The sequence below is a fragment of the Ursus maritimus genome, unplaced genomic scaffold (assembly GCF_017311325.1).
Source record: "Ursus maritimus isolate PB19 unplaced genomic scaffold, ASM1731132v1 scaffold_24, whole genome shotgun sequence".
Classification (NCBI taxonomy): domain Eukaryota; kingdom Metazoa; phylum Chordata; class Mammalia; order Carnivora; family Ursidae; genus Ursus; species Ursus maritimus.
The window spans coordinates 22,270,867-22,295,727 of record NW_024424897.1 but is presented as its reverse complement, the minus strand read 5'-3'; the positions used below and the strand labels follow the sequence as shown (position 1 = coordinate 22,295,727).

General features: G+C 35.8%; 1 protein-coding gene across 3 annotated transcripts; it reads right to left on the bottom strand.

Moving 5' to 3' along the window:
- Positions 1 to 2,456: 2,456 nt before the first annotated feature.
- On the bottom strand, positions 2,457 to 23,659 carry FBXO47 (F-box protein 47). 3 transcript variants are annotated; one of them, XM_008689046.2, is made up of 11 exons: positions 23,108 to 23,659; positions 20,831 to 21,040; positions 20,230 to 20,400; positions 17,471 to 17,547; positions 15,809 to 15,886; positions 13,714 to 13,822; positions 9,528 to 9,704; positions 8,255 to 8,401; positions 7,444 to 7,586; positions 4,201 to 4,360; positions 2,457 to 3,531 (listed from the first exon to the last, which is right to left on the bottom strand). In XM_008689046.2, the coding sequence occupies exons 2-11, from the start codon at positions 21,012 to 21,014 to the stop codon at positions 3,419 to 3,421; spliced, it is 1,359 nt and encodes a 452-aa protein (XP_008687268.1). In that variant the 5' UTR covers positions 21,015 to 21,040; positions 23,108 to 23,659; the 3' UTR covers positions 2,457 to 3,418. The 3 variants fall into 3 exon arrangements, with proteins under 3 accessions (XP_008687268.1, XP_008687260.1, XP_008687274.1); XM_008689038.2 differs by having other exon boundaries at positions 23,470 to 23,659; XM_008689052.2 differs by lacking the exon at positions 8,255 to 8,401 and having other exon boundaries at positions 23,470 to 23,659.
- Positions 23,660 to 24,861: the final 1,202 nt, after the last annotated feature.

Below are 24,861 nucleotides of genomic sequence, written 5' to 3'. Positions count from 1 at the left end.
CTGGTTATTTGAAGAATTTTCTGGAATTATATTTGTTCTCTTGATGAAAAAAAATAGTGTTCTTGGTACTTCAGCACTTTTTATTTTAACCTAGAGGAGACTATCCAATACAACTGTCTTTCAGGTCATCTTTCCTATCTGAGTGATGTTTCAACAAGCCAAGAAGCATATGTCCATAACCTGATTTCTTACAGGTTTCACTGCTACCTGCTAGTGGAATTGAAAAGAAATCTGTAATCATAGAATCGAGTACTATTCACGTAAGAGATGAACTCTCAAGTAATAATCACACAAAGAGGTAAAGGTTTGTTTTTGATTACCATAAGATGGTTCTTTCCGTGGCATCTTTTCCCGCACACCTCATGCCTGCTCTAATCTCCACTTACGGTTGATGACTAGCCTGGCAATAAAATCTTTGTCCTTATCGGAAGAACTGGAAGCATGAACTAAGACATCAAAGGATGGGAAAAGTGTGAAATAAGGTGTCTATTGTTCACACCATGGACAGCAGCCTGATAAGCAACCACTTCAACTTCTGGAATGATTAAACCACTTCCTGAATATAGTAATTTACTGCCTGCATTGGGAATCTGATAAAGAAGTTGAGGGATCAGAAAGGCATGAGAAGGAATTATTTAAAAAAGTGTTAAGGATAGATATTCCATGGTTTCTTAAGGTACAGAGTATTCATCACAAGATATAAACTTTAGTTTCTAAGCAAAGAAGTGTCCTTAGTTTATTAGTATTGTGTGTGTGTGTGTGTGTGTGTGTGTGTGTGTGTGTTTAGAAACTGCGGTAACGTAAATATAATGATGTGTCATGGGGCTTGCTTTCCAGTAGAAGTAAAAATCAGCCTCAAATGAAAGTCAAAGGAGACCGAGGGAATCATTATCAAAAAGCAAAAAGGAGCTAGAAGACCAGGTCAATCTTCTAATTTAGGAAAAGATATAGGATAAATTATTTGACCTGTTAGCAGCTCACGTTGTTATGTTATGACTGTTCTAAAGTCAGTTAGAAGTGGACAATCTCCTAGTAATTTTAGGCTATGCATTTTGCCAATACTCCTTTTCTGGTGGTACTATGAGTGTCTATACTGTCACTTAAACATCGATACCAGCGATCACAATATGTGCTTTTGCAAGTTAATCTCCCACTTAAACATTTGATATCACACTTTATTCCTGATGACAAATGTATTTGGCAAAAAAAAAAAAAAAAAAACCTCGAGGGGCTGAATTGAGGAAATGCAAGTTTGGTTTCACTGTTATTTTTGTCTATTGATAACTGAATGAAGGACTTGTCAGTTTACTTTTTATTGGTAGCAAGATGATATCATTTATCTACTGCACCCAAAGAATGAATTCGATTTTTTTATGTTCCAAATTTTGGTGGAGGGTAAGATAATAATCTCACAATTATCCAGGATAATATAATAATATGTTTAAAAAATTTTATAGTAGCAGTCATGTCAGTTCAAGTGTATAAGGAGATTCAAAATCTGGGTCAAAAATGTGTTAAGTTAAACCATGCTTCTTTTGTAAACCACTGTGGAGACTTGGATAATTCAAGGAAACTTCACAAAGCCAAATTTCTTTCTCTTAGAGAATGAAACTTAATATCTATTGTGTTAAATACTAAAAATATTCAGTTTACACTAAAATTTTTACTTTTTCCTCTACTTTTCTCCCGCTCCCATATAATCTAATGGGTATTCTGTCAACTTGGAATCACCAGTGTTTTGATAAATAAATGGATTAGGCTCTCCAAAGCACGTACAGGAAAAAGAGTGAGGGGGGGAAGAAAAGGCTAAAATCAAGGTATTGTTTTGTATTCTGGTATCTGCCAATTTTTAATCTTTATAATTTAACTGTGGGTGAATTCTTAAAATGAGAGGAAGAAAATGAAACCAGGAGAAAAGCAAGAACTTTGTTTCTGCATGAAAATGCAAATACTAAACTCCAGAGAAAAAAATTCCTGCCACCGATGAAATTATAGTTGGACAATTCATCAGGGAAAGGTAGTTAATTTCTGACATTTCAAAAATGTAGGTAAGTGCTTTTGTTACTGAAATATAGTAAAATCTTGTTATCACAATTTACATTTTTTTCCCAAAATTTGCACTCTTCCTCAATCCTATTAAACCTCTGAGCCCCTCTTACCAAACACTTGAGAATTTCCCACAATTTACACCCCACTTCTGTGAGGGATTTCTATATTTTCTCGTGTTCCTTTCCTTCCTCAGCTGCAGAGGTGAGTTAAGTCAAGAGCTTAGGAAAAGAAAGCCAGCCTCTGAGAAGTCCAGTGGGAATGGGTATGTCTTCAGCAGAAATAAAATGATCAAACCCAAGGAAAAGAAAATGGGAGATCCAGGAGGGCCCCAGCATGATTTCAGCCCCGTGAGACACTATTCATTTCTATTTTAATAGGAAAAGCAGTGGGTAAATGCTAGTCAGAATGAATAGTCCTGGAGCTTTTTGGAATCCATTTACTGGAGGGAAACCCCACTCTCTCAGGGCTGCCCTCACCATGCACGCTGCTTCCAGGTTCCTTCGAGCCCCACTCTTTAAGAAAGGGATGAAAGCTTTAGGAAGAAGTGCAAATTATTTGTGAAGATTGTTCTGGCAGCCGAATGGGTACTTTCTTTCATTTTACATTCTCCCTTATTTGTGACATTTTACTCTAATCTCCAGGAAGGAAGAAAAGATGACTTAATTGTATTAAGACAACATATACTTTCCTCTGTTTATAGACTTTTGTCTTAAAGGAGGAAATGTGTGTGCGTGTGTGCGTGTGTGTGTGTGTATGTAGATATACAGACATACTTATATATGTATGAATACGTATATACACATACTTCCTTTAGTTTTTGCTATGTTAGTTCATGTAAAACATCAACAAAATATAATGTTCTTTGTAACAGATGCCAAAAAGGTGGTAAAGAAATGTGACTTATGTCCACACATTCTAAAGCATCATACTGCAGGTCTTTAGAAAGCATTCTAGGTTACGTCTACACAACCTAAGCAAGTGAACAGATACAAGCCATTTAGTGAATCTGAGTCAGCTCCACCTACAAAACAGAATTTTCCCTTGTTTCAAACATCCACACATACAGGTTGACCCCTGATTCTTGGACACTAATGCTCTATTTAGTTGGGTGTTAGGTTTACCAAAATCTGGAGAGGCACAGCTTGTTTTCCAGACAAATCTCAATACGCTCTTGGGTATGCCAGTAATTTTTATATTAATAATGGTGCAAGCAGTTGCTTCTAAAATTCTGTGCAGCTGTGGAGTTCTTAGGGTACTGAGGTGATAAAAAGTCCCATGGATGCTAGCTATTCTTTGAGTTTGGAAAAGTCGCACTCTTCCAATTGTTTGTTCAGTGAGGTATTCTCTAAACGTAAGGCTTTCTGAGTATTTAGGTAGAAAGAGTATTCATGGTCAAATACAAGACCTCCTTATGGAAGTTTGCCTGAGCGTGCACAAGATGGAACAAATTCAAAAAGCTCCTGTCGTCTTCATCACGGTCTCCTGTATGCCACACACAGGAATGGACAGTAAGGGAAAGAAAATGACAGTTAAAATTTTAAATATATGATTTATTTGGAATAAGATGTTCCAATTCTCCCTAATAATAGGTAACAGAAGAGTAGTTAGTGATCTTTACTAAGTCAGACATTAACTGCCGAAATCAGGGAACTATATAAGAGCACTGAATAAGAAGTCAGAAGGAAAGGATGCTGGTCCATGCTTTACTGCCTCTAACTCTATGACTTTGGGCAAGTCAAGTAATTTCTCTAAGCCTTAGTTTTCTCATCTGTAAAATAGGGCTGATTATCATGTTGGCTACCTAATAAAACTATACAATACTATGTGTTGAAACTAAACAATATAGGGCATTATTATGATGATTAGGATAGTTGGTAAGTGAGCAAGTGAACATTTTGCTTTGCAAAACTGAAATGAGTTCCTTTCAGAGCAGACTCTTCAACTTTAGGTTTTCCATGAAAATCCATACGAGATTTAAAAAGTATCGAAACCAACAGCTAAATATATCTCATGGAAAAATAAACAAAAAATGTCTGCTTCTTCTATTCTTGGTTTAGAAATAAAAGTGTACGCGAATTAGCTCTGTTTTAAGTGGAGACTAGGATGCACGTTAGTCACACCTGTGCACCGTCCGCACGCACACTCACTCACCGGCCATAACTGACTGAAGCATTTCCATTATAACACATGCAAACGCATTCGCCACGTTCTGCAGGAAGTTATTTCTTTCCATGGCAGTGCTAAAGACTTTACAGACTTTTTGCATCATTTTAACTGCCCAATCCATGCAGTATAGTTCTTTCTCACACACCTGATTTAGATATAAAAAGAGTAATGGTAAAGCTTCATGTGAAGAAAACTGTAGAATTTGAAAATGGTATTGACAATGATGGTTTATGACTTTACATAATTTATTACACATGACATCATCTTGAGTTTATTAGTGAGAAATGCTCTTACATCTAATTCTCCTTTCCTTCCAAAGGGTACAATTTTAGTGGAAAAAAAGTGTGATGTAAATAAAAGCTTTGTCCAAGATTATCACAGCATATTATTAATATAAGAACTAATACTGCAAATGATTATTAAACATACCATAAATAAGACTTCTGCTCATTCATTCATTCAGTTATTATTTATTGAGCAGATGCTAAGAGCTGGAGATACAAGCCATAAAGACAGGGCCTCTATTTTCCAGTAATACAATAAGGGTGACAAACAGGCAATTTTAATAAGCAAGAGAACTATGAGTTGTAGGGAATATTTGTCTATTATTTAAAAGATAAAATATTTAGGGATGCCTAGGTGGCTCAGTTGGTTGGGCATCTGCCTTTGGCCTGGGTCATGATCCCAGGACCCTGGGATGGAGCCCTGAGTCTGGGCTCTCTGCTCAGCAGGGAGTCTGCTTCTCCCTTTCCCTCTCCTCCCACCCCCCACCCGCTCGTGCTCTCTCTCCTCTCTCGCTCACTCTCTCAAATAAATAAATAAAATCTTTAAAAAATAAAAGATAAAATATTTAAAGATTACATGTTAATAAAGCTGGCCAAAAGGAAAAAAGGTTTCTTTACTAACATTCTAAATGACCAATTTAATTCACATAGCCAAATAATATACAGCATGAAAATAAACCATATAGGGGCGCCTGGGTGGCTCAGTCGTTAAGCGGCTGCCTTCGGCTCAGTTCATGATCCCAGGGTCCTGAGATCAAGCCCCGTGTCGGGCTCCCTGTGCAGTGGGGACCCTGCTTCTCCCTCTTCCACTCCCCCTGCTTGTGTTCCCTCTCTCACTGTCTCTCTCTCTGTCAAATAAGTAAATAAAATCTTTAAAAAGAAAAGAAAAGGAAAGGAAAGAAAAGAAAAGAAAGCATATAGTAGTGTCACATTTAGTTATCAGGTAAAACTGACAGGGAAGATTTGTTGACTACGGATTATGTGTAAGGCACTGTTCCAGGTACTACGAAAGAAGTAAGTCACCTAGCCCTGGATGTCAAAGACCTCTCAGTCTCTCCCGGGAGATGATTTACCCCACACATAAAATGGCTTAAGAACACTAGCAGTAAACGAAGATAAAGAGAAGACAAATCTGAGGCCACTTAGAGAAAATTAATGATCAGCATTGAGAGGCTTTCTAGGATGACTTCCTCTTCATCCTACTTGCCATAGTGCTGCCAAAGTAACCTTCCAAAAACTGAAACCTGATCATGTCTCTCACCTTCCTAAAACTTTTCAGCAGCTCCCTATTAGAGGATATGCTCAAGCTCCACAGAATGGTTGACAAAGCCCTTCCTCACCCAGCCTCTCCCTTCCTATCTCCCTTCCTCACCTCCTCCTCCCGGGCACTTTCTACTCCAGAAACAATACTGAGCTGCTTACAGTCCTGCGGATATAGCCATGCAGTTCCATCTCTCTCTCTCTCTCTGAGGCAATCTGCTTAATTACTAAAATAAATATTTACATGGAGAATATAGTTAATTTAGTAGCTTTCTTCACAGTTTCACATTTTAAGAAGAGACACAGAGGTTTCATTCATGTTTTAAGCAGTTGGGTTGGTAGAGTCTTGTCTCCATTCCATAGGAAATGGATTACATCAATCATTCTTCACAACGGTCACCTGGAAGACTGTTCTAGTGCTAATGAGGCACTGGTTGGGGTGGCATCTGTGATGGTAGCCAAATCAATGAGATTTCTGCATAACATACGCAGGTACATGCTTGAATAATTTGCACACACACCCCCTCATCTCCTGGCAAACTCCTCCTTTTCACTTTTAAAAACCTATTTCTGCTGGGCCTGGAGAAGCCCTGTCTGTGCTATATCCAGCCAATATTGGCTCCTCTCTGCTACCTCTGTTTGTATCTTTTTGTACATATATTTTTGTACTTATCACACTGAATTTATTTATATATACCTTGATAGATCTTAAAAGACCTTAAGCAGCTTTTGGTCGGAGATTAGTTCTATTAATTTCCATAGTCTTGGAATCCCACACAGTGTATAGCCCATAGTAAAACAATTTGTTTTAAATGAATGAATATTAAATATATTTTAATGTTTTATTTATTATTTATTATTTATTTTTTTTGAGAGAGAGAGAGTGGAGTGGCGGGGCAGAGGGAGAGGGAGAGAGAAAATCTTAAGCAGGCTCTACATCCAGCGCAGACCCTGACGCCAGGCTCAATCTCACGACCCTGAGATCCTGACCTGAGCCAAAATCAAGAGTCAGACACAACCGACTGAGCCACCCAGGGGCCCCTTTAATGATTTTTTTAAAAGATTTTATTTATTTATTTGACAGAGAGAGAGTGAGAGCACAAGCCGGGAGACAGAGGGAGAGGGAGAAGCAGGCTCCCTGCTGAGCACGGAGCCCAATGCAAGGCTCGATCCCAGGACCCCAGGATCATGACCTGAGCCGAAGGCAGCCTCTTAACTGACTCAGCCACTAAGGCACCCCTAATGTTTTATTTTGAAAAACATTTTAAGTATACAAAAGTAGAGATAATAGAATAATGAGCCTCCAATATCCATTCCCTAGCTTCAGCAATTACCAATCTTGTCTCCTCTCTACTACCATTTACTTCCACATCCTCTCCCTGCTGCCCAAAGATTATTTTGAAGCAAATCATAAAAACTGTTTTTAAATGGAATTTTTAAAAAAGGATATAACTCGGCAGAGCTGTATAATGAAAAATGGACATTAAGTGGGGAGAGGTTAATATACAGAATGATTCCAAATATGATATTATATTATATATATTTAAAATTTTTAAGGTATACCTAAAATGTTTAAATACTTCTTTCAAAACGTTTTGAACATATTTCAGTTCCTTCAGGGCAGCTCCCTAGGTCAACTATAATGTTAAACAACTTGCTAGAGAAAAACTTGTTTTTTACTTACCAAAGCCAAAAAGACTATCAGCTTTGCCAATTCAATGGCCCGTCCATTCACAGCTTTACTAGCCATGAAAGTGAAACAGATGTTGTTCCCACTTAGGATTAGGAGACGTGCATTATTCTCTAGAAGCCACTCACGGGGAACCACTTTTATTAGAGGAAGAACAGTTATTTAGTGAGAAATTACATAGTAGCTCTAGTAAACATCATTAAATACACGCAACATTATATTACCTTATTGGAAATACAACTAGAGCCAAGGGAAAAGCACAGAAAAAGTGCTTTAGTTTTGCAATTACTGCATTCAACCAGAGACAGAGATTATTGCCAAGTTATAGTGGCTTTTACAAATGTCCTAGCAATACAGTCAAAGCATTTCTCCCACACATAGATCAAAAGGCAAGATGGTCTAATTCTGTGTAAGGAAAGAAATCCTATAAACTTAAGAATCTAAAGAATTCTTCAGGAACAGAAAAAACTGTTTTCCTTCCGTGCCAACAGGAGAGGGCCTTCTTCTTATGCAACCTAGGGGTTGTGAGAATTTGCAGAATGGGAATAACTGAGCTAATTACATTATGAAACTTTCAAATAATAATAATAATAATAAATATATATTTATCGGCAACTGGAGGAAAGGAAGGTGATTATATGCATTCTCTTCAAACATAATGCCAAACTCTTTAAATATTTTAGAACATTTAGTGATTTAGAATAGGCAATTCATTTGTCACCTGTAGAATATCCTTACAACAATTTTATAACTGTATTCTAAGAATACATTTCTACTACTCTGTGTGGCAAATACGTATTTTTACCTGATAGTTCATCTACAAGACTGATAACATCATCTGCTGTCCACTCTTTGGTGCCTGTGTCATACAGTAATTTAATAGCATCAGCCAAACCTTTCAGACTGGATTCATCTGTAGGTCCTTCTATCATTTTCTGCCAAACCACCTGTCCTGGATAATTGAAACAGAAACTAGGCTATGACAGAATAGTTGGCTTTGTGATAAAGACTTCATGGATTGTTTAAAAAGGAAATTGGATGGCATTATAGAATCCCATTGCTTATATATGCTACTTTCATAATGAAAAGTCGATTCTGATAACAGTATAAGTATGAGTGTCTCTGACTGATGTGATGAAGTCTAGCAACAATTGCTATATGAGGTAAAGAAAAAGTAGTTTCACCAAGCAGAATAGTGCTTCTAGTTCAAAGATAATGCTACCCCGTAACAAAAATTATAATAGGGGTGCCTGGGTGGCTCAGTCTGTTAAGTGGCTGCCTTCGTTTGGGTCAGGTCATGATCAGGCTCTCTGCTCAGTGGGGAGCCTGCTTCTCCCTCTCTCACTCCCCCTGCTTGTGCTTTCTCTCTCTCTCTCTCTGTCAAACAAATAAACAAAATCTTTAAAAAAATTATAATAAACAATTAATGTAAGCTTACTAAAATCAAATGAAATCTACCGATATCCTTCCAAAAAGAGAGCACGCTATATTTGAGTATCTTCCAAACATTAAATATATCAAAACACAGTAATCCAGTCAATTTTTGAATCTTTACCTATGACCAATTCTCTTTGTAAATTACACACAACAAAATTTAATCCCAGATCGGCTTCCTGCTGCTACTTTAAACTGGTTACCTCCTGACATAGGTAATGTGAACCAAAGAACTGCATGCTAATTTTAACAGTAATCTAAGCAAAACTTAATTAGAAAGGCAAAAAAATGCAAATCATCATGCACCCAAAATTAAGTAAAACATCAATTTCAACTACTAGTATGGTTTACAGACACTATTCCCTTCCAGCAGCAAACATAATCTTGAGGTAAGGTAATGTTTAGAAATGAAAAGTAGTGATTTTTAGGTATACCAGAGATGATGGGAATATATTTGGTAATGGCCTGCAGTCTTGAAGCTTAAATTATGCATAAGCTAATGTAGGGTACCTCTATGAAATCATGAAACACAGTTTAGTCATTAGGAATGAGGAAACTGAGCAGGTAGAAAAAGAAAGGTATGCTTCCTAAAGCAGCAGTAATTAACGTTTTGTAACATACATCCCTAAAAAATGGATGCTCACCATCTTGAGGAGATATGGGTCCGAAGATGATATACAATAATCTTGCCTGATTCACCATTGGCCATGGTTTTAATATACGTGTCAACCAAAAAGCAGAATCACTTCGATGTGTCCAGTGATCAAGCAGGACGTTCCTACAGAACAGTCTGATCCTTAACTCCAGTTTTCGGGCACTTCCTAAAAGACAAAAGAATTGTAAAGCATTCCTCCTAGAAAGGCTGATGTGCATACTGGATGTGCGCACAGAGGATCTGGTCAGTGATAGACATCGTAATATACTTTGTACTGAAAGTGTTATTTCATTTCTCTGTAAAAATTTTAGATTATCAAGGGACTATTCTTTAAATAATTTTATTGAGATATACTTTACATATCATACAATTCAGTGGTTTGAGTATATCCACAGATAGGTACAGCCAGCACCAAGTCAATATGAGAACATTTTCATCACCTCAAAAAGAAATCCTGTTCTTTTAGCTATCACCCCCCCATCCCTCCATTCTTTACCACCCCTCGACTTAAGCAACCAAGAATCTACCCTCTGTCTCTAAAGATTTCCTTTTTCTGGACTTCATACGAATGAAATCATATAGCATGTGGTCTTTTGTGACTGGCTTCTTTGACTTAGCACTATTTCAAGTTTCATCCATGTTATGGCATCTACCAGTACTTTCTTCATTTTTATGGCCAAATAATATTCCATTGCATAGATATACCTCATTTTGTTTATCCGTTCACCCGCAGATGGACATTTGGGTTGTATCCACCTTTTGACTATCATAAATAATGCTGCTATTAACATTTGTGCGCCAGTTTCTGTATGGACATATGTTTTCATTTCTCTTGCAGATATACCTAGGAGTGGAATTTCTGGGTCATATAGTAACTCTAAGTTTAGTCATTTGAGGAACTGCCAGACTGCTTTCCAAAGTGGCTAAACCATCTTACATCCTGACCAGCAATGTACGAAGGTTCCAATTTCTCCATATTCTCACCAACGCTTGTTACCTGACTTTTTTATTCTAGTTGTCCTAGTGGGTATGAAGTGGTATCTTGGTTTGTTTGTTTTTTTAAACAGGCTTATTGAAATATATATAATTCACATACCAAATAATTCACTCATTTAAAGTGTATAATTCAATAGTTTACAATCTATAATATTATTGGGGTGTCTGGCTGGCTCCTTTGGAAGAGCATGCCACTCTTGAAGTTGAAGTTGTGGGTTCATGCCCCATGTTAGATGTGAGATTACTCAAATAAATAAACTTTTAAAAATCTATTACAGTATTAATTTTTAAAAATTGTGGTAAAATATATTTATATTTTATACATATATATATCACAAAGTTTGCCATCTTAACCATTTTTAAAGTGTACAATACAGTGGCATCACTTACATTCACAATGCTGTTCAACCATCACAACTATTTATTTCCAAAACTCTTTATCACCTCAAACAGAAACTCTATAACCATTAAGCAATAACTTCCCATTTCCCTTTGCCCCCAGTTCCTGATAGCCTCAAGTCTGCTTTCTGTTTTTATGAATTTGCCTGTTTGAGGTACCTCAGTTAAGTGGAATCACAATATTTGTCCTTTTGTGCCTGACTTATTTCACTTAGCATGTTTTCCAAGTTCATCCATTTTAGCATGCATCAAAACTTCATTCCTTTTTATGGCTGAAAAATATTCCATTGTATGAAGAGACCACATTTTGTTTATCCATTCATCTGTTGATGAACACTTGGGTTCTTCCTACTTTTTGGCTATTGCAAATAACGCTATGGTGAACATTGGCATATAAGTATCTTTCCAAGTCCCAGCTCTCAATTCCCTTAGGAATACCTAGAAGTGGAATTGCTTGGCCATATGATAATTCTATGTTTAGCTTTTTGAGAAATGGTCATATTGTTTTCCATAGTGGTGGCACCATTTTACATTTTTATACCATTTATGTTCTACTTACTTGTAGATAAGACAAGAGTAAATAGAAAATCCACCAACAATCTAAGGCCATATGAAGTAAGTACAGCCTGATGTATTAAGCCAAGTAACACGGGATTAGGAAAGGCTTTACAGAGGAAGTCTGTAAGGAGAGATGATACTTTAGGAAAAAAAAAAAGAGAGAGAGAGAGAGTGAGAGCGAAAGAATGAATAAAAGGTATGAGGTAGAAATGTGTAAGAGATGTGTGAGACAGTGAGGAAAGTGACAAAGACAAACAGATACAGAGAATAGTGGGGAGTAAATTTAAAAAAGTAGATTGGGATTAGAATGTGAAGGCCGGTATAAACAGTTTGGATTTTATTTTGATGATGTCGGGAAGCCAATAAAAGTTTTTGATCCAGGGAAGGACACGATAAATTAATTTTGTTATTGTTTCATTGGGCTTCTAATCTGCCTTTTTCATCCGTAATTTATTTCATAATGAAATATCTTAAGCTGTCAGAAAAGCAGGGATACTACAACAAATACCATGTACCAGTCACTTAGCTTTGTCAAAGCTTTACTTTTTGCTATGTTTGCTTCAGTTATCTATCTATCTATCTATCTATCTATCTATCTATCTATCTATCTATCTTTAAGATTTTTATTTATTTATTTGTCAGAGAGACAGAGAGCCCCAAGCAGGGGGAACAGCAGGCAGAGCAGGCAGAGGGAGAAGCAGACTCTCCGCTGAGCAGGGAGCCCGATGCGGGGCTCTATCCCAGGACCCTGGATCATGAGCTGAGCTGAAGGCAGATGCTTAACCGACCAAACAACCCAGGCACCCCTGCTTCAGATTTTTAAAAAATAAATAAAACATAGGTACGGTTCACAGCTTCTTGTGTATCACTCCCCATCCTCTCCCCCTTCATCCTCAGATGTAATCACCATCCTGAGTTTGGGTTTTGACCCTTTTGTACTAGTCAGGGTTCTCCGGAAAAACAGAATAAACATGATATGTATATATACATGGAGGAGAATTTATTTTGAGGAATTAGCTCACGAGGTTGTGAAGGTCTGGCAATCCAAAATCTGCAGGTTATGCCGGAAGACTAGAGACCAGAGAAGTTTCAGTTCACGTCTAAAGGCAGTCTGCTGGTAGAATTTGTTCTTGCTTGGGAGGTCAGTCTTTTTTAAGGCCTTCAAGTGATTGATGAGACCTACCCACATTATGGAGGGTAATCTGCTTTACTTAAAGTCTACTGATTTAAATGTTAATCTCATCTAAGAAATAACTTCAGAGAAACATCTAGAATAATGTTTGACCAAATATCTGGGTACTGTGGCCCAGCCAAGTTGACATATAAACTTAACTATCACATCTCCCAACTATGTTTTTATATTTTTTAATATATGTATGTTATCATAAAGAATACATAGAATTATTTTACATGTATTTAATCTGGATATAAATAGTATCATATTGAAAATATCCTTTGGTTACTTTTTTCTCAACTTACATTTTGAGATTTATCCACATTAATACGTGTGGGTTTACTTCATTTACTTTAACTACAATGGCTTTAACTGTATAGATACTTAATTCATTTATCCATTCTCCTGACGATGGGCATTTAGATGGTTTGCGGTTTTTCATGGTGACATGCTGTAATGTTCATTCTTTTTTTTTTTTTTTAAGATTTTATTTATTTATTCGACAGAGAGAGAGACAGCCAGCGAGAGAGGGAACACAAGCAGGGGGAGTGGGAGAGGAAGAAGCAGGCTCCTAGCGGAGGAGCCTGACGTGGGGCTCGATCCCAGAACGCCGGGATCACGCCCTGAGCCGAAGGCAGACGCTCAACCGCTGTGCCACCCAGGCGCCCCTGTAATGTTCATTCTTATACAGGTCTCCTTACGCACACTGTGGGAGTATCTTAGAGTGAAACTGCTAGATTATAGGATTTTAAAAATATGAAATATTTCATATATATATAAAGGTTTAAAGAATACTATAATGAACACTTTCCAGTCTTAATTACTAAAATATTATTAATACAGTTGAGCCTTCTGAATACTTCTTGCTCTAATCATATGCCATATTTGCCTCACACTCTAATTCAGTATTTATCATCCCTTTACATTTCTTTGTCCTTTTACTACATATGGATGTCATGATTTTCTTTTAAATATACTTTTGAGTTCTGCTTTTTTTTTTCTACTTTAATATCTGTATAATATTATCTGTGAATTATAGTTTTTTTACCTGGTTTGCTGCAGACGACAGTCTGCATCTTGCGGGAGAGATTAGTCAGCTCACATAAGAAGTTATATACACGGTGGCACTCGAGTTCATCCCAACCTGCTGTTAAGGTCTGAGAATAATAAAATAAAGGAAACATTGCAGATGTTCAGACCATCAAATCAAACTGTAAGTCGGCGCTAGCTTATGAGCATAACTGCTGCAGCACGTGATGGAGGCGATGTGCAATTTTTATCCACTACGGAATGTTCAAACTAATAAGGGAATTTACATAAACAAATCCTACAATGCTCTAAAATTCAGTTTCTTTTTGGTTGTAAAGGGAGGAGTATCCTTTCAGAGAACTTTCGAATGGTACTGAATCCTGAGCTCTGACTGTATGGGTAAAGTAACAAAGGCCAAAATCCTAGAACACAACATTTGATATCTGACTCACCACCATACTGTGGTTTAGTTTTCAACAGAATCCCTTTGACTTCCTCTAGTTATCATTTATGATATTGCTTACAAATGATAATGATCTCATTTTAATGTGACAAGTATGAGCATTTATTAATGACATTTTGATGCGAATGAGAAAAAATGTTTGTTAGGACAAAGTTTAATAATTATCTTTGAGCCAGCCAGAATGTACAGTTAAACATATATGAAAAGGAAATTCAAATGGTATGCCACTATAGTTAGATTTTGAAAAGGTTGATTAATCATATAAATTTTTCTTAAAACAGTTGAACTGGATTTTAGTAGTTTAAGAATTAATCTCATTCTCTGTGGAAGGACATAGAAGAAACTGTTAATGGTTACTTCTGTTGAAGGCAACTTGGTGGTGCCTTGATGGAAGACTTACTTTTGACTTGTTTGTACCTTTTGAATTTTATATAAATGTATGTGTTTAGATTACCTGTCCTTCCTCCCCCCAAATCAAAAATCTGTCTTAGAGGGATGGCAGGAGGGCCTAGGTTACTGGAATCTGGGCATGCAGATGGTGGCTGGCAGGCTGGCATATAGAGCAATATTGTTGTAAACTTTGTAAGGTTAGGTTTTAAATAAGTTATTACAGTTGATCCTTGAACAAGACAGGGGTTGGGGCGCTGACACCCCCCCACACTCCACCACAGTCAAAAATCTGCATATAGCTTTTGGCTTACCCAAAACTTAACTATTAATAGCCTACTGTTGACTGCAAGCCTTTCAATAACATAGTCAATTGACATATATTTTGTATGTTATGTGTATTGTCTACTGTACACTTACAATAAAGTGAGAGAAAAGAAAATGCTTTAATAAAATCATAAAAAAAGAAAATCATAAGGAAGAGGTAATACATTTACAGTACTGTACTATATTTATTGAAAAAAATCTATGTATAAGTGGACCTGGACAGTTCGAACCCATGTTCTTCAAGGGTAAACTGTACATTTAAACTGTTTAGAACAACGTAATAGATCAATATGTATCATTAATATTGGATAACATTAAACAATAGTATTATCTTCTTTGTTTATAATAAAAGATTAGTCAAAAACTTTAAAAAAACATGTAGTTGATTTCTTTATCAGTGTAATTGAGATATAATTGACATATAATATTGTGTAACTTAAAGGTGTACAATGTAGTGATTTTATATATGTATATATTGCAAAACACGTACCACAATAAAGTTAGTTAACACATCTATCATCTCCCAAAGTTACAATTTTTCTTCACTTCTAAAATCACATTTTAAATAACTAGGCCAAAACTAAAAATTCACTAAACACACACACACACACACACACACACATGCACATACCGCACCCCACAAGATTTCTAGTCTTTACAACTGGCTGGAAATTTCAAGAATATTGGTATAGAGCAAATAAATGTTAAATGTTCTTCCTGTTGAGAAACTCAAGAAAAAAATCTGAGGTGGCAAACACACTATTAGATTAACACTTCCTCAAATCTTCATTAACACTTCCTCAAATCTTCATAAATTTATTTTGTTCTCTTTTAGATTACTATTATTTTTATTAACTTACGGAAAGGTAGACTACATGCTCTACTTGTTAACACTTCAAAAAACATGCCTTTTCCTCTTTCATTAAAAAAAATGTACCTGTAAAAACATGCCATAACATGGTAATCCTAAACACTGGATAGGAGCTGCACAGCCATTGAATTTAAAACAGGAAACCTGTAAAGAGAACAACTATTAATTCCTCTTTTTCAATGGAACTGTACAATGATTGGACATTCAAATTTAATGGATATATGCAGGAATTTTTCAGTATTAATTGAAAATAAATGCTAAATAACTAATTAGCATTGTGTTACATAGGTGAGATCACAAAGAAGTATAAAACAGAATCTGTCTTCAAGAAGTTCATAATTTATTTAGAAGAATAAAGTACATGCACGTGAAATTATTTTGATAATTCAGGTTAGAATATACACAAATGTTAAAATGACTAAATATACATTATATCAGATACTGTGAAAGCAAAAACAAGATAAATTTGGGAATGAACAAAACAGCTTCTGAAGCAGTGAAAGAAGCATTGTCTTAAAGTAGGATTCAAATATAAGGAATGGAGAAGATAGGAAAGATAGGTGAGGGAAACAATAAGGACAAAATTGTACAGTGTTAGGAATAAAAAACTTTATGTGGGAAGAAAGATATGACATGCTTAACTGGGCTCAATGTAGTAGGGAGTAAGGTTGCATTGTCAGGAAGAGCCCTAAAAAAAAAACCCAGCTATGGACTTTAGACCTTATCTTGCTGAAATTGAGTAGCCACTGAAAGATTTTTAAGTGAGAAAATTAACTCAGTGAAAGGGATTCTTAAGGAATAACCTTGATTCAGCATACAGAATGTCTTGGGAAGTAAAGAAATAGATGGCAGAAAGATCATCTGAGAAGCTGCTGTAATAACATAGACCTGAACTCAGTGCAAATACTGACATGAAAAAAAGCTAATGCATCAGAAACAGTTTGCATACTACTGAGTGCAGAAATGAACCATCAGTGCTGGATGTATGTTTGAGTTTATATAGTGAAACTCAAAAGCTTATACAGAAATTATGCTGAAATACATGGATACACATTCGAGTCATAAATTATCATATAAGTTTTGTTATTTTATTTTAAAAGCTTTTTTAAAGATTTATTTATTTATTTTAGAGAGAGTTATGTGTGCATGGGGACCTAAGGGCAGAAGGAGAGGGAGAGAGAATCTCAAGCAGACTCCCTGTTAAGTGCTGAGCCTGATACAGGGCTCAATCCCATGACCCTGAGATCACGACCTGAGCTGAAACCAAGAGTTGGACGCTTAACCAACTGAGCCACCCAGGCACCCCCAAAAGTTTTGTTATTTTAATATTAAAAATACTTTCCTATATTTTCATACATTTATAAACAGTAAGATTAACATTCAGAAATTATTTCACTTTAATAAAATATCGAAATCACCACTTTAAAACAGTCTCAAGATTCTCATGTAGGATAAAAATACTTTTATACTCTGATAAATCTAATAAACTTGAATGATATGCTTAGTTATACATAAAAATTGTTTTATGATAAGTAAAAGACTACTACATTTTGGTGTTTTATAATCTCTGGGTACTTGGTATAGTATTAGATTATCAGCAATCAATTATTAGTACTAATCATGAAATTCTACTAATTGAAGATGGATCTAAAATAAATGTAAGATATTAATAACAAGTATCTTTACTAGAAATCAAGATTGTGAACCAAATGAGAAGTGTGATCTTACTTCTGCCAGTATCTTGTGAATGTACTTTAGTCTTTCCCTTGTGGGTAGCAGCAACGTACATCTTTTAAATAGCAAGCCTGAGAACATAAAGAGACACATGAAAAAAACGACAACAATACATTTAATGTAAGAGTACCTATAAAACACAGCATAACATTTCCTTGAAAGTCAAGTATGGTAAATCACAGTGGACTGTGAGCTGATACGGTTCTGAAGAGGAAGTCTGGGAGTAAAGGTACCAAACACTTAAAATAGATGGTGCTTACCAAGTAACTGTGATGTCCACTAAGTGGTATAAAATCTTACAAGGATGATGAAATTGGTATTATAAGACAGATATAGAAAGTATTAAGATTAAAAAAGATACAACAACAGACACAAAGATACACTAACACAATTGTATCTTTATTCTATAGAAAACAGATTCCAGTATTTCTTGAAATTAACCTCATGTTCACAAAGGAAAATGCTTTAAGAGTTATTAATGTCAAACATGGAAAGAATGAGAAAAGAGATTTTGTATTCCTTTCTCCATATAAAAATTTTTTTAAATCACAAGTACTTAAAATTTCAGAGGTTAGAAGTTATTTTCGCTCACAGAAAGCATCCAGTTTGGATGAAATATCCATTTCTCCCTTCAAAGATATCCTTTTATGGGGCATACATGTTAAGAATGTATAGAATTTTGTGTTCAGATATTTTAAAAAAGAAAAAAAAAACCCTTCAATTTCCCAGTGAGATATGTAACTTGAACTACAGTGACAGAAGTGTATGATTTGTTCCCTCTAACTTTATGTGTTCTGTTTTCCTAAAATGGCAATACATTATTAACATTCTTATAAGGGCAATGTTGTCCTTACACTAAAAATAAGATATATGGTAGGAAAATAAATACCTGAATATCATGAATTTCTCCATTTTTTATCTTCTCTGCATTTACTTTTTTTTTAAAACATATATGAGAGCTGCTTTATATAATTCTGTAGAATCTATGGGAATCCAATTTATTTTTAGAAGTTGCTATGTTTGGACAACACATGACCAGAACTGAATTTGAAATATAAACCCTCCTTATTTTTGTACATAAAAAGACATTTTCAGTGTTTGGTTTTTAAGCTGAGTTCTTTTCCTTTCATGATTTGGCATCCAGTCCCATGGCAGATCATAGCTGGGGAAGTGTAAGCTATAATTGCATGCTGGTTGCTTTTTCTAATGCAAAACTCCTATTTTTAAGGATTGCAATTTACCATAAAAACCAATACTGGCTGACTTATTTATTTTTTTAACACAGGTGCTCTGCTATACCCTTTAGAGACCAACTTTTAAAATTTCTTCCCACTAAAATAGAGTCAGATATAATGTTCTTTTCACACTGGCCATCTGCTCTGTCTTGTATGAAGAAGCAAATTAAAATTTATAATCTTCAGAGCACAGAATTCTGAAAATGTTATTTTAATGTCTGAAAACAAGAACGGATCAGATAGGAATGGCAACATGAGAAGATGGTAAGTACATCAAACATTTACCTAAAGAATCAGTCATAAGTCAGGTGTCTGCACCAAAACTAAATGGAAGTTTGAAATCATTACATGAATAAAACTGTTTTTAAAAGCTGGCTATTAAGATCAATACATACTTGTATTTTTCACTGAATTATCCATATAATTATCTTAATGCTTTTTTGCCTCTTTAAGCAACTGAGTCTTGGTCAGGGAGAAAAAAAAAATTCTTTCAGATCAAAACCAAAAAATAAGCTCTTTTACTGTACCACTTATTATGCAACTAAGGATGTTTGAAAAAAGATATTTACAATGACATAGCACAAAGTCATTGCTATATTCTGTTACAGGCTTTACTAAGTCTAATCACAAATACTGAAACCAATAACACTGTAATCAGATTACATACCTTTCATTTAATCTTATTAAATATACTTATCAAATATTCTTTTATGTTTTTACACATGTATACAGTCTTATTTTATTATCTTAAAGCTAGGCATCCTTGGGCTACTAAAAGGTAATAATCATTTATCTTAACTATTATGCCTTTATTTAAAAATTGAAAACACCTTAATTTTTGGTTTTATTGCCATCCTTTGGTTAATTATAAGGTAGTTTCATAATTAAACTGGTATCACTAGTCAAGTCAAAATTAGAATTTTATTTCCACACAAAATTAGAATTTTATTTCAGCACATCAATGAATAGGGTGAAAGACAGATGATTATAAATCAAGGGAAGAGATCATATGGAATTTCCTTTAATAAGGTTAATTTATTATAGCATAATGATTTATTAGTAAATTTGTGGAGTACTTAAAAAAAAACACATTGTGTTTCTAATAAGAGAATAAGTGATCTTCCACAATAATATGTTTACATTTCTTTTCTATTTTCAGGACTAGATTATGGTTGAAAGAGAAAAGACGTTTAGAAATAAAACTCATTAGATCCACAAGAAGTAAAGCATAGAAAATACATCAATTTCACTGGTAAACCACCTAGACAATAAGCAAAGGTGACATTGTATGCACATGAAATCACAAGGACTGATACTTTACATTAAAGTGCATTCTCTCATCTTTAAAGAGAAGTATAAGGGACTATTATGGGGAAAGTCCTCACACTGAAGAATAAAAGCATCATAGAAATAGGCATATTTTAAGAAATATCCCACAGGCCTTACAGAATTGTTTAATAAAATCCCCTTAATTAAGTGTAGTTCTTTACTTGTTACAATTCTCATTACATAAATTACCTAGAGATCTGTAATGTTCCAGTATGGCAGAGTCTTGTCTCTTGCTAGGCAGCTCAAGGTTATGAAAATCCTGTAGTAAAAGTCTTTTGCTTCCTGATGAGGTTGAGATGTAATTAATAATGTGCTGGCTGACTGTTTTGGACACCATGCTTAGCATGCTGATATCCTTCACTACCAAAAGAAATATATATACATGTATATATACATAAATAGCCTAATTACAAGAACATCATTATTAGTACAATCTATTAACTTATAAGTTAGCTCATTTATGATAAGACTAAATAATAAAATATATTCAAAAGTGGAGAAAAGGGGGAAAATCTTAAAATTGTTTTAAATCTCCTGTTCAATGAATTGGAAATATTTAGGGATGTTACAGTCAAGTTATCATGTTGTTATAATTAGAGACATGCTTTAAAGAGTTTGAATGTCATACTTTCTTCATTGTATCCCTTACCTAACAATGACAAAACTTTAGAAAATAAACGTAATGTAAATACCATTAACATTCTAGCAGGGCCTAAGATGACAAACTAGTTCTTGTGGGGAAAAAAAAATCGAGTGTCTATATAGCCTACTCACAGTTCCCAGGCCTCACCTGACAAATATCTTAAGATTATTTGGAATATTTCCAATGGCAAGGCTTTAAAATTTCCAAGCGTTGATAAGGGCTGAGAATCTGAGCCAAGGGTGTTGGAAAAATAGCTGCTGGATCGACGATTACTACGTCTATATTTCTGGTTGGGAATCAGAGTGAAACCGGTATTTATTCTAGATGCCATCCTTTTTCTTATCTCATGAATTTATCCTGGTTAGAAAAATAAAATACAAAAGACAAAGAAGAAAGGAAATTATAGCAACAGAGAGCTGTTTTTTAAAATGAGTAAGTTGATACTTTGATGGGCAATAGCTGTCTATCTATTTACAAAACTTTTTTTTAAGTGATCTCTACCCCTCATCGTGGGGCTTAAACTTACAACCCCAAGATCGAGAGTCACATGCTCTACTGACTCAGTCAACCAGGCGCCCCTCTATTTACAAAACTTTTAATATAATGTCCAATTTATGGAATTCCCACCAATAAAAGTGTATTTATTCATTTCACATGATACAAAATGTTTAAAAGTCTTTTCCCTCTTAGCCAAATATTCTAGATAAAGAATTTTAGTAGAATAAGAGACATGTATTTGGATGAGATATAGTCTAAGAAAATAGGCAAAATCTTTAAAAAGTAAAAGATCTGACACAATAAAAACAATACAACAAATTGAAAACATTCAATATCTGTCAATTAGTATGATGCTTTTATAACCTTTACATTCTAAAAAAAAAATCAAAATATCAATGTAGCTTTAAAATTTTGTAGTAAAGTTTTTCCATTTCTTTAAAACTGAGTACTGACATTTTCTTTGCTGGAAACAGTAAAAATAAAGAGATAAGAAATAGAAATTCTAAGTTTAGAGCATTTAAAATTTACTAGTTCTAACAGATTAAGAAGATTACATTACTATTACCAGTCATGTGCTGTATAACACAAATAAACACTGAAATTAAAGTCTTGTAAAATTAATAAGACTAGAATAAATAAATGAACAATGATTTTCTTCCTAATTCCACTTTTGGTTACTTCTAAGTCTTAAGAAGGGGCTATACAACTTGATTTCGAAATGAACATTCCTTAGACATAAGCTTATTAAAATCACTGATAATTTACTTACACCAAAAAATAATTCTTAAAAAAATATTCATAATAGGTAGTGACTTTGTGTCACTATCGCTCCAATTCCGAAAACACTGTCTTTTGTGTATATACATGTACGTGTACACATACATAACTGCAACCCCAATCTAAGGCTCCCTGTTTCTGAAGTAACAACTAAGACATTTCATCAAAGAGTTACAAATATATCTGACACAAATGCATTTTCTCCTTTTGTCACAAACTTGCTAAAATCACATTGTTACTTACTCATCTAAAAGGTTACATATCAACTTAAAATCAGTTATACATTCAAAAACAGGGCCAAGAAATTTAGTTCCTAAATGTGAAAAACATACTGTGAACCTCCTTTAAAACCATACCATAGCACTTTGCTTTAGCATTCCACCAGCACTTAAATTAGAAGCTATTTTAAAATAATCAATAAAATTACTCAAGTAACATATTGCACTGTCAAAGTTTACAAAATGCAGCAAAACAAACAAAAAACCATTAAATTCACTTATAAACACTTCGGTTTATATCATTCCAGAACTCTCTCTCTGACCACATATAACTATATATAGAATATATATAACTATATATAGAATATATATTCTAACAAAAAAGATCACTGTTCATACTATTTTGTAATCTGCTTTTTTCAACTGTAATGGTAATTAAAACTAGTTTCTTTCCATGCCAATGGATACTTCTACAAGTATATGTATTTTAAAGGCTGCATTTAAATCCACCAAATGGAAGAATGATTTATTTAATCCATGAGGTTGTTTTTAACTTTTCACGGTAGGCACTTTAAAGCATTTTCATTGTAATAAAATGATAAATCTGGCGTAGGATTTGTCCTGTCTCTGAGGAACGTGTGACGTGAGACTCGGGTGGGGCCTGTGGGCTCTTCAGAGACTCACTGACACCTGGGACCCAGGGGACTTCAGCCTGTCAACCCCTGAGGGTGTATATTTAAACCTCTGAGGATTAAAACGCAATGGACCCATTCTTTGAACACTGAGGTCTCGTCTCAAAATGTCGTATTTTCCTCACTCAGACCCGGAGGCTCTGGTGGGGAATGCTGGCTTCTCCGAAAATCCTGACCGTGTAATCCCCAGCTATTCCCGGGCTTCGCCCCCCTCCCCCAAGAGAATGAGAATCACTGACCAAAATAATAGTAATAAAATGTTTCCATGTCTCCGTTCCACCCCACTCGTTGTTGACGGCGAAAGGCTTTGAGGGCCTTCTTGGCTGAACTTTTCCCCCCTTTCAGACAAAACCGTCCAACAGCAGTTTACCGCGATTTCTATTTTGTTTTAACCTAAGAAAATCCTTAGAAGAGACCCACCACATCTGCTCGGGTATTGGCGCCAAACACCTCCAAGGGAGGTAAATTTGGGAGGCCATAAAGCAGAAACTGGCCGATATAAGAATCAAACCACATGGTGATGCATTTTTTACCCCCTTCAGCCCATAAAAAGATGAAACTATCTCAAGAAAGTACTGGGGGAAAAAAAATCTCTTTTTACCACAGATTTTGACAGTTTTCCGGCTAAGAAATCACAGGCAAATGGGATTTAGTTGTTCTGCCCCACCATCCTCAAATTTCTTAATGTTTTAAAAAAGAAAATATCTCCTCAAGGTTTTCCCGCCGGGTAGAAGGCGGGTCCAGCTCCGGTCGGCTCCCGAGCTGCGTTCCCGCCTCCCAGGCGCTCCCGTGGCTTCAAGAATATTTTAGAATCCTCCCAGGAGCCCCAGCGGGAAGGAAGCCCCGCCCCCTCATGAATAGCAAGACCCCGCCCCCCCGGCTCCCATAGTGCCCTCCTCCCTCATGAATATTTTAGAACCCTCTCAGGAGCCCCCTCCGGAAGGAGACCCCGCCTCCTCATGAATAGTAAAAGCCTCCCCACCCATAGTGCCCTCCTACACCATGAATAATTAACGACGATGAGGTCCTCGGAGCCCAAACCGAGGCTAAAGCCTCGACCCTTTGCTCCAAGCTGAAGACAGGAAGGGGTGGAGCCGTTAGAGTCTGGGGGAGGGGAGGTGCAAAGGAAAAACCCCAACCTGACGCGCCTGGCATCTGCTGCAAACCACTTCCTTTTTCTTCAACCGAGTTTTCAGCCCATTTTTTGTTCCCCCTGCCCCCACCACAATAGGGTAAGTTACAAGAGCTTTCATCAAAACTTGATGGAGGAAACCTCCGAACATTCCTTTTTAAACCTATCTCGGTGCCTAGAATCAGACGAGGATTTGTGCCTCCAGCCTCCCAAGATGGAGTCCAAGATAGAGCTTAACTAGCTTGGCCCTTTTCCCTTCAAGATGAAGTTCTCAATCATTTATTCATTCATTCAGTAGCTATTTATTAAAGCCTGCTCTGGGCCAGCTACTGGAGTAGGCCCTAAGGATACAACAGACAACAAGACACATATATTTTCCTGCCTTAATGGAGCTTATTAGTCTAATGGGAAAGAGAGCATAAACAGTGTTATGGAGGACATAAGGCAACAGAAAATAAGATGGTATGGGGGGAGGGGTGCCTACTTTAAATGGACTGATCGGGAAGGTCCCTTTAAGGAGGCTACACTTAATTTGAGAACTAGTGAAGGAGAAGGAACCAGTCAGGGAAAAGGCTTGGGGCAAAGGGAACAGCAGGAAAGATTTTGGTACATTGTAGGAATTTGTAAGGCTTGCTTGGCTGAGTTTAGTGAATAAGTAGGAGAGTAGCATCATGGAGACCATGGAGAGTTAGGCACAGATGGGGTATGCAGGACCTTATATAAAGGCCTTAAAAGAGGCTCATTTTAGAACCCTTGTAGGTGCCATATACTTTTGTTTTGGGGGACCCACTCCACATTATAGCCCACATCCTTCATTAAAATAAAAAACATAAATGACTACATAATGATTAACTTTACATT

What these genes read in the sequence shown, in the direction of transcription:
- FBXO47 (XM_008689046.2), bottom strand. Translation starts at nt 21,014, where the DNA reads ATGGCATCTAGAATAAATACCGGTTTCACTCTGATTCCCAACCAGAAA. An exon ending in GTTATGGCATGTTTTTACAG is followed by an intron (nt 13,823 to 15,808) that starts GTACATTTTTTT and finishes TATTATTCTCAG; the next exon opens with ACCTTAACAGCAGGTTGGGA. An exon ending in ACCCATATCTCCTCAAGATG is followed by an intron (nt 8,402 to 9,527) that starts GTGAGCATCCAT and finishes TCAATTATCCAG; the next exon opens with GACAGGTGGTTTGGCAGAAA.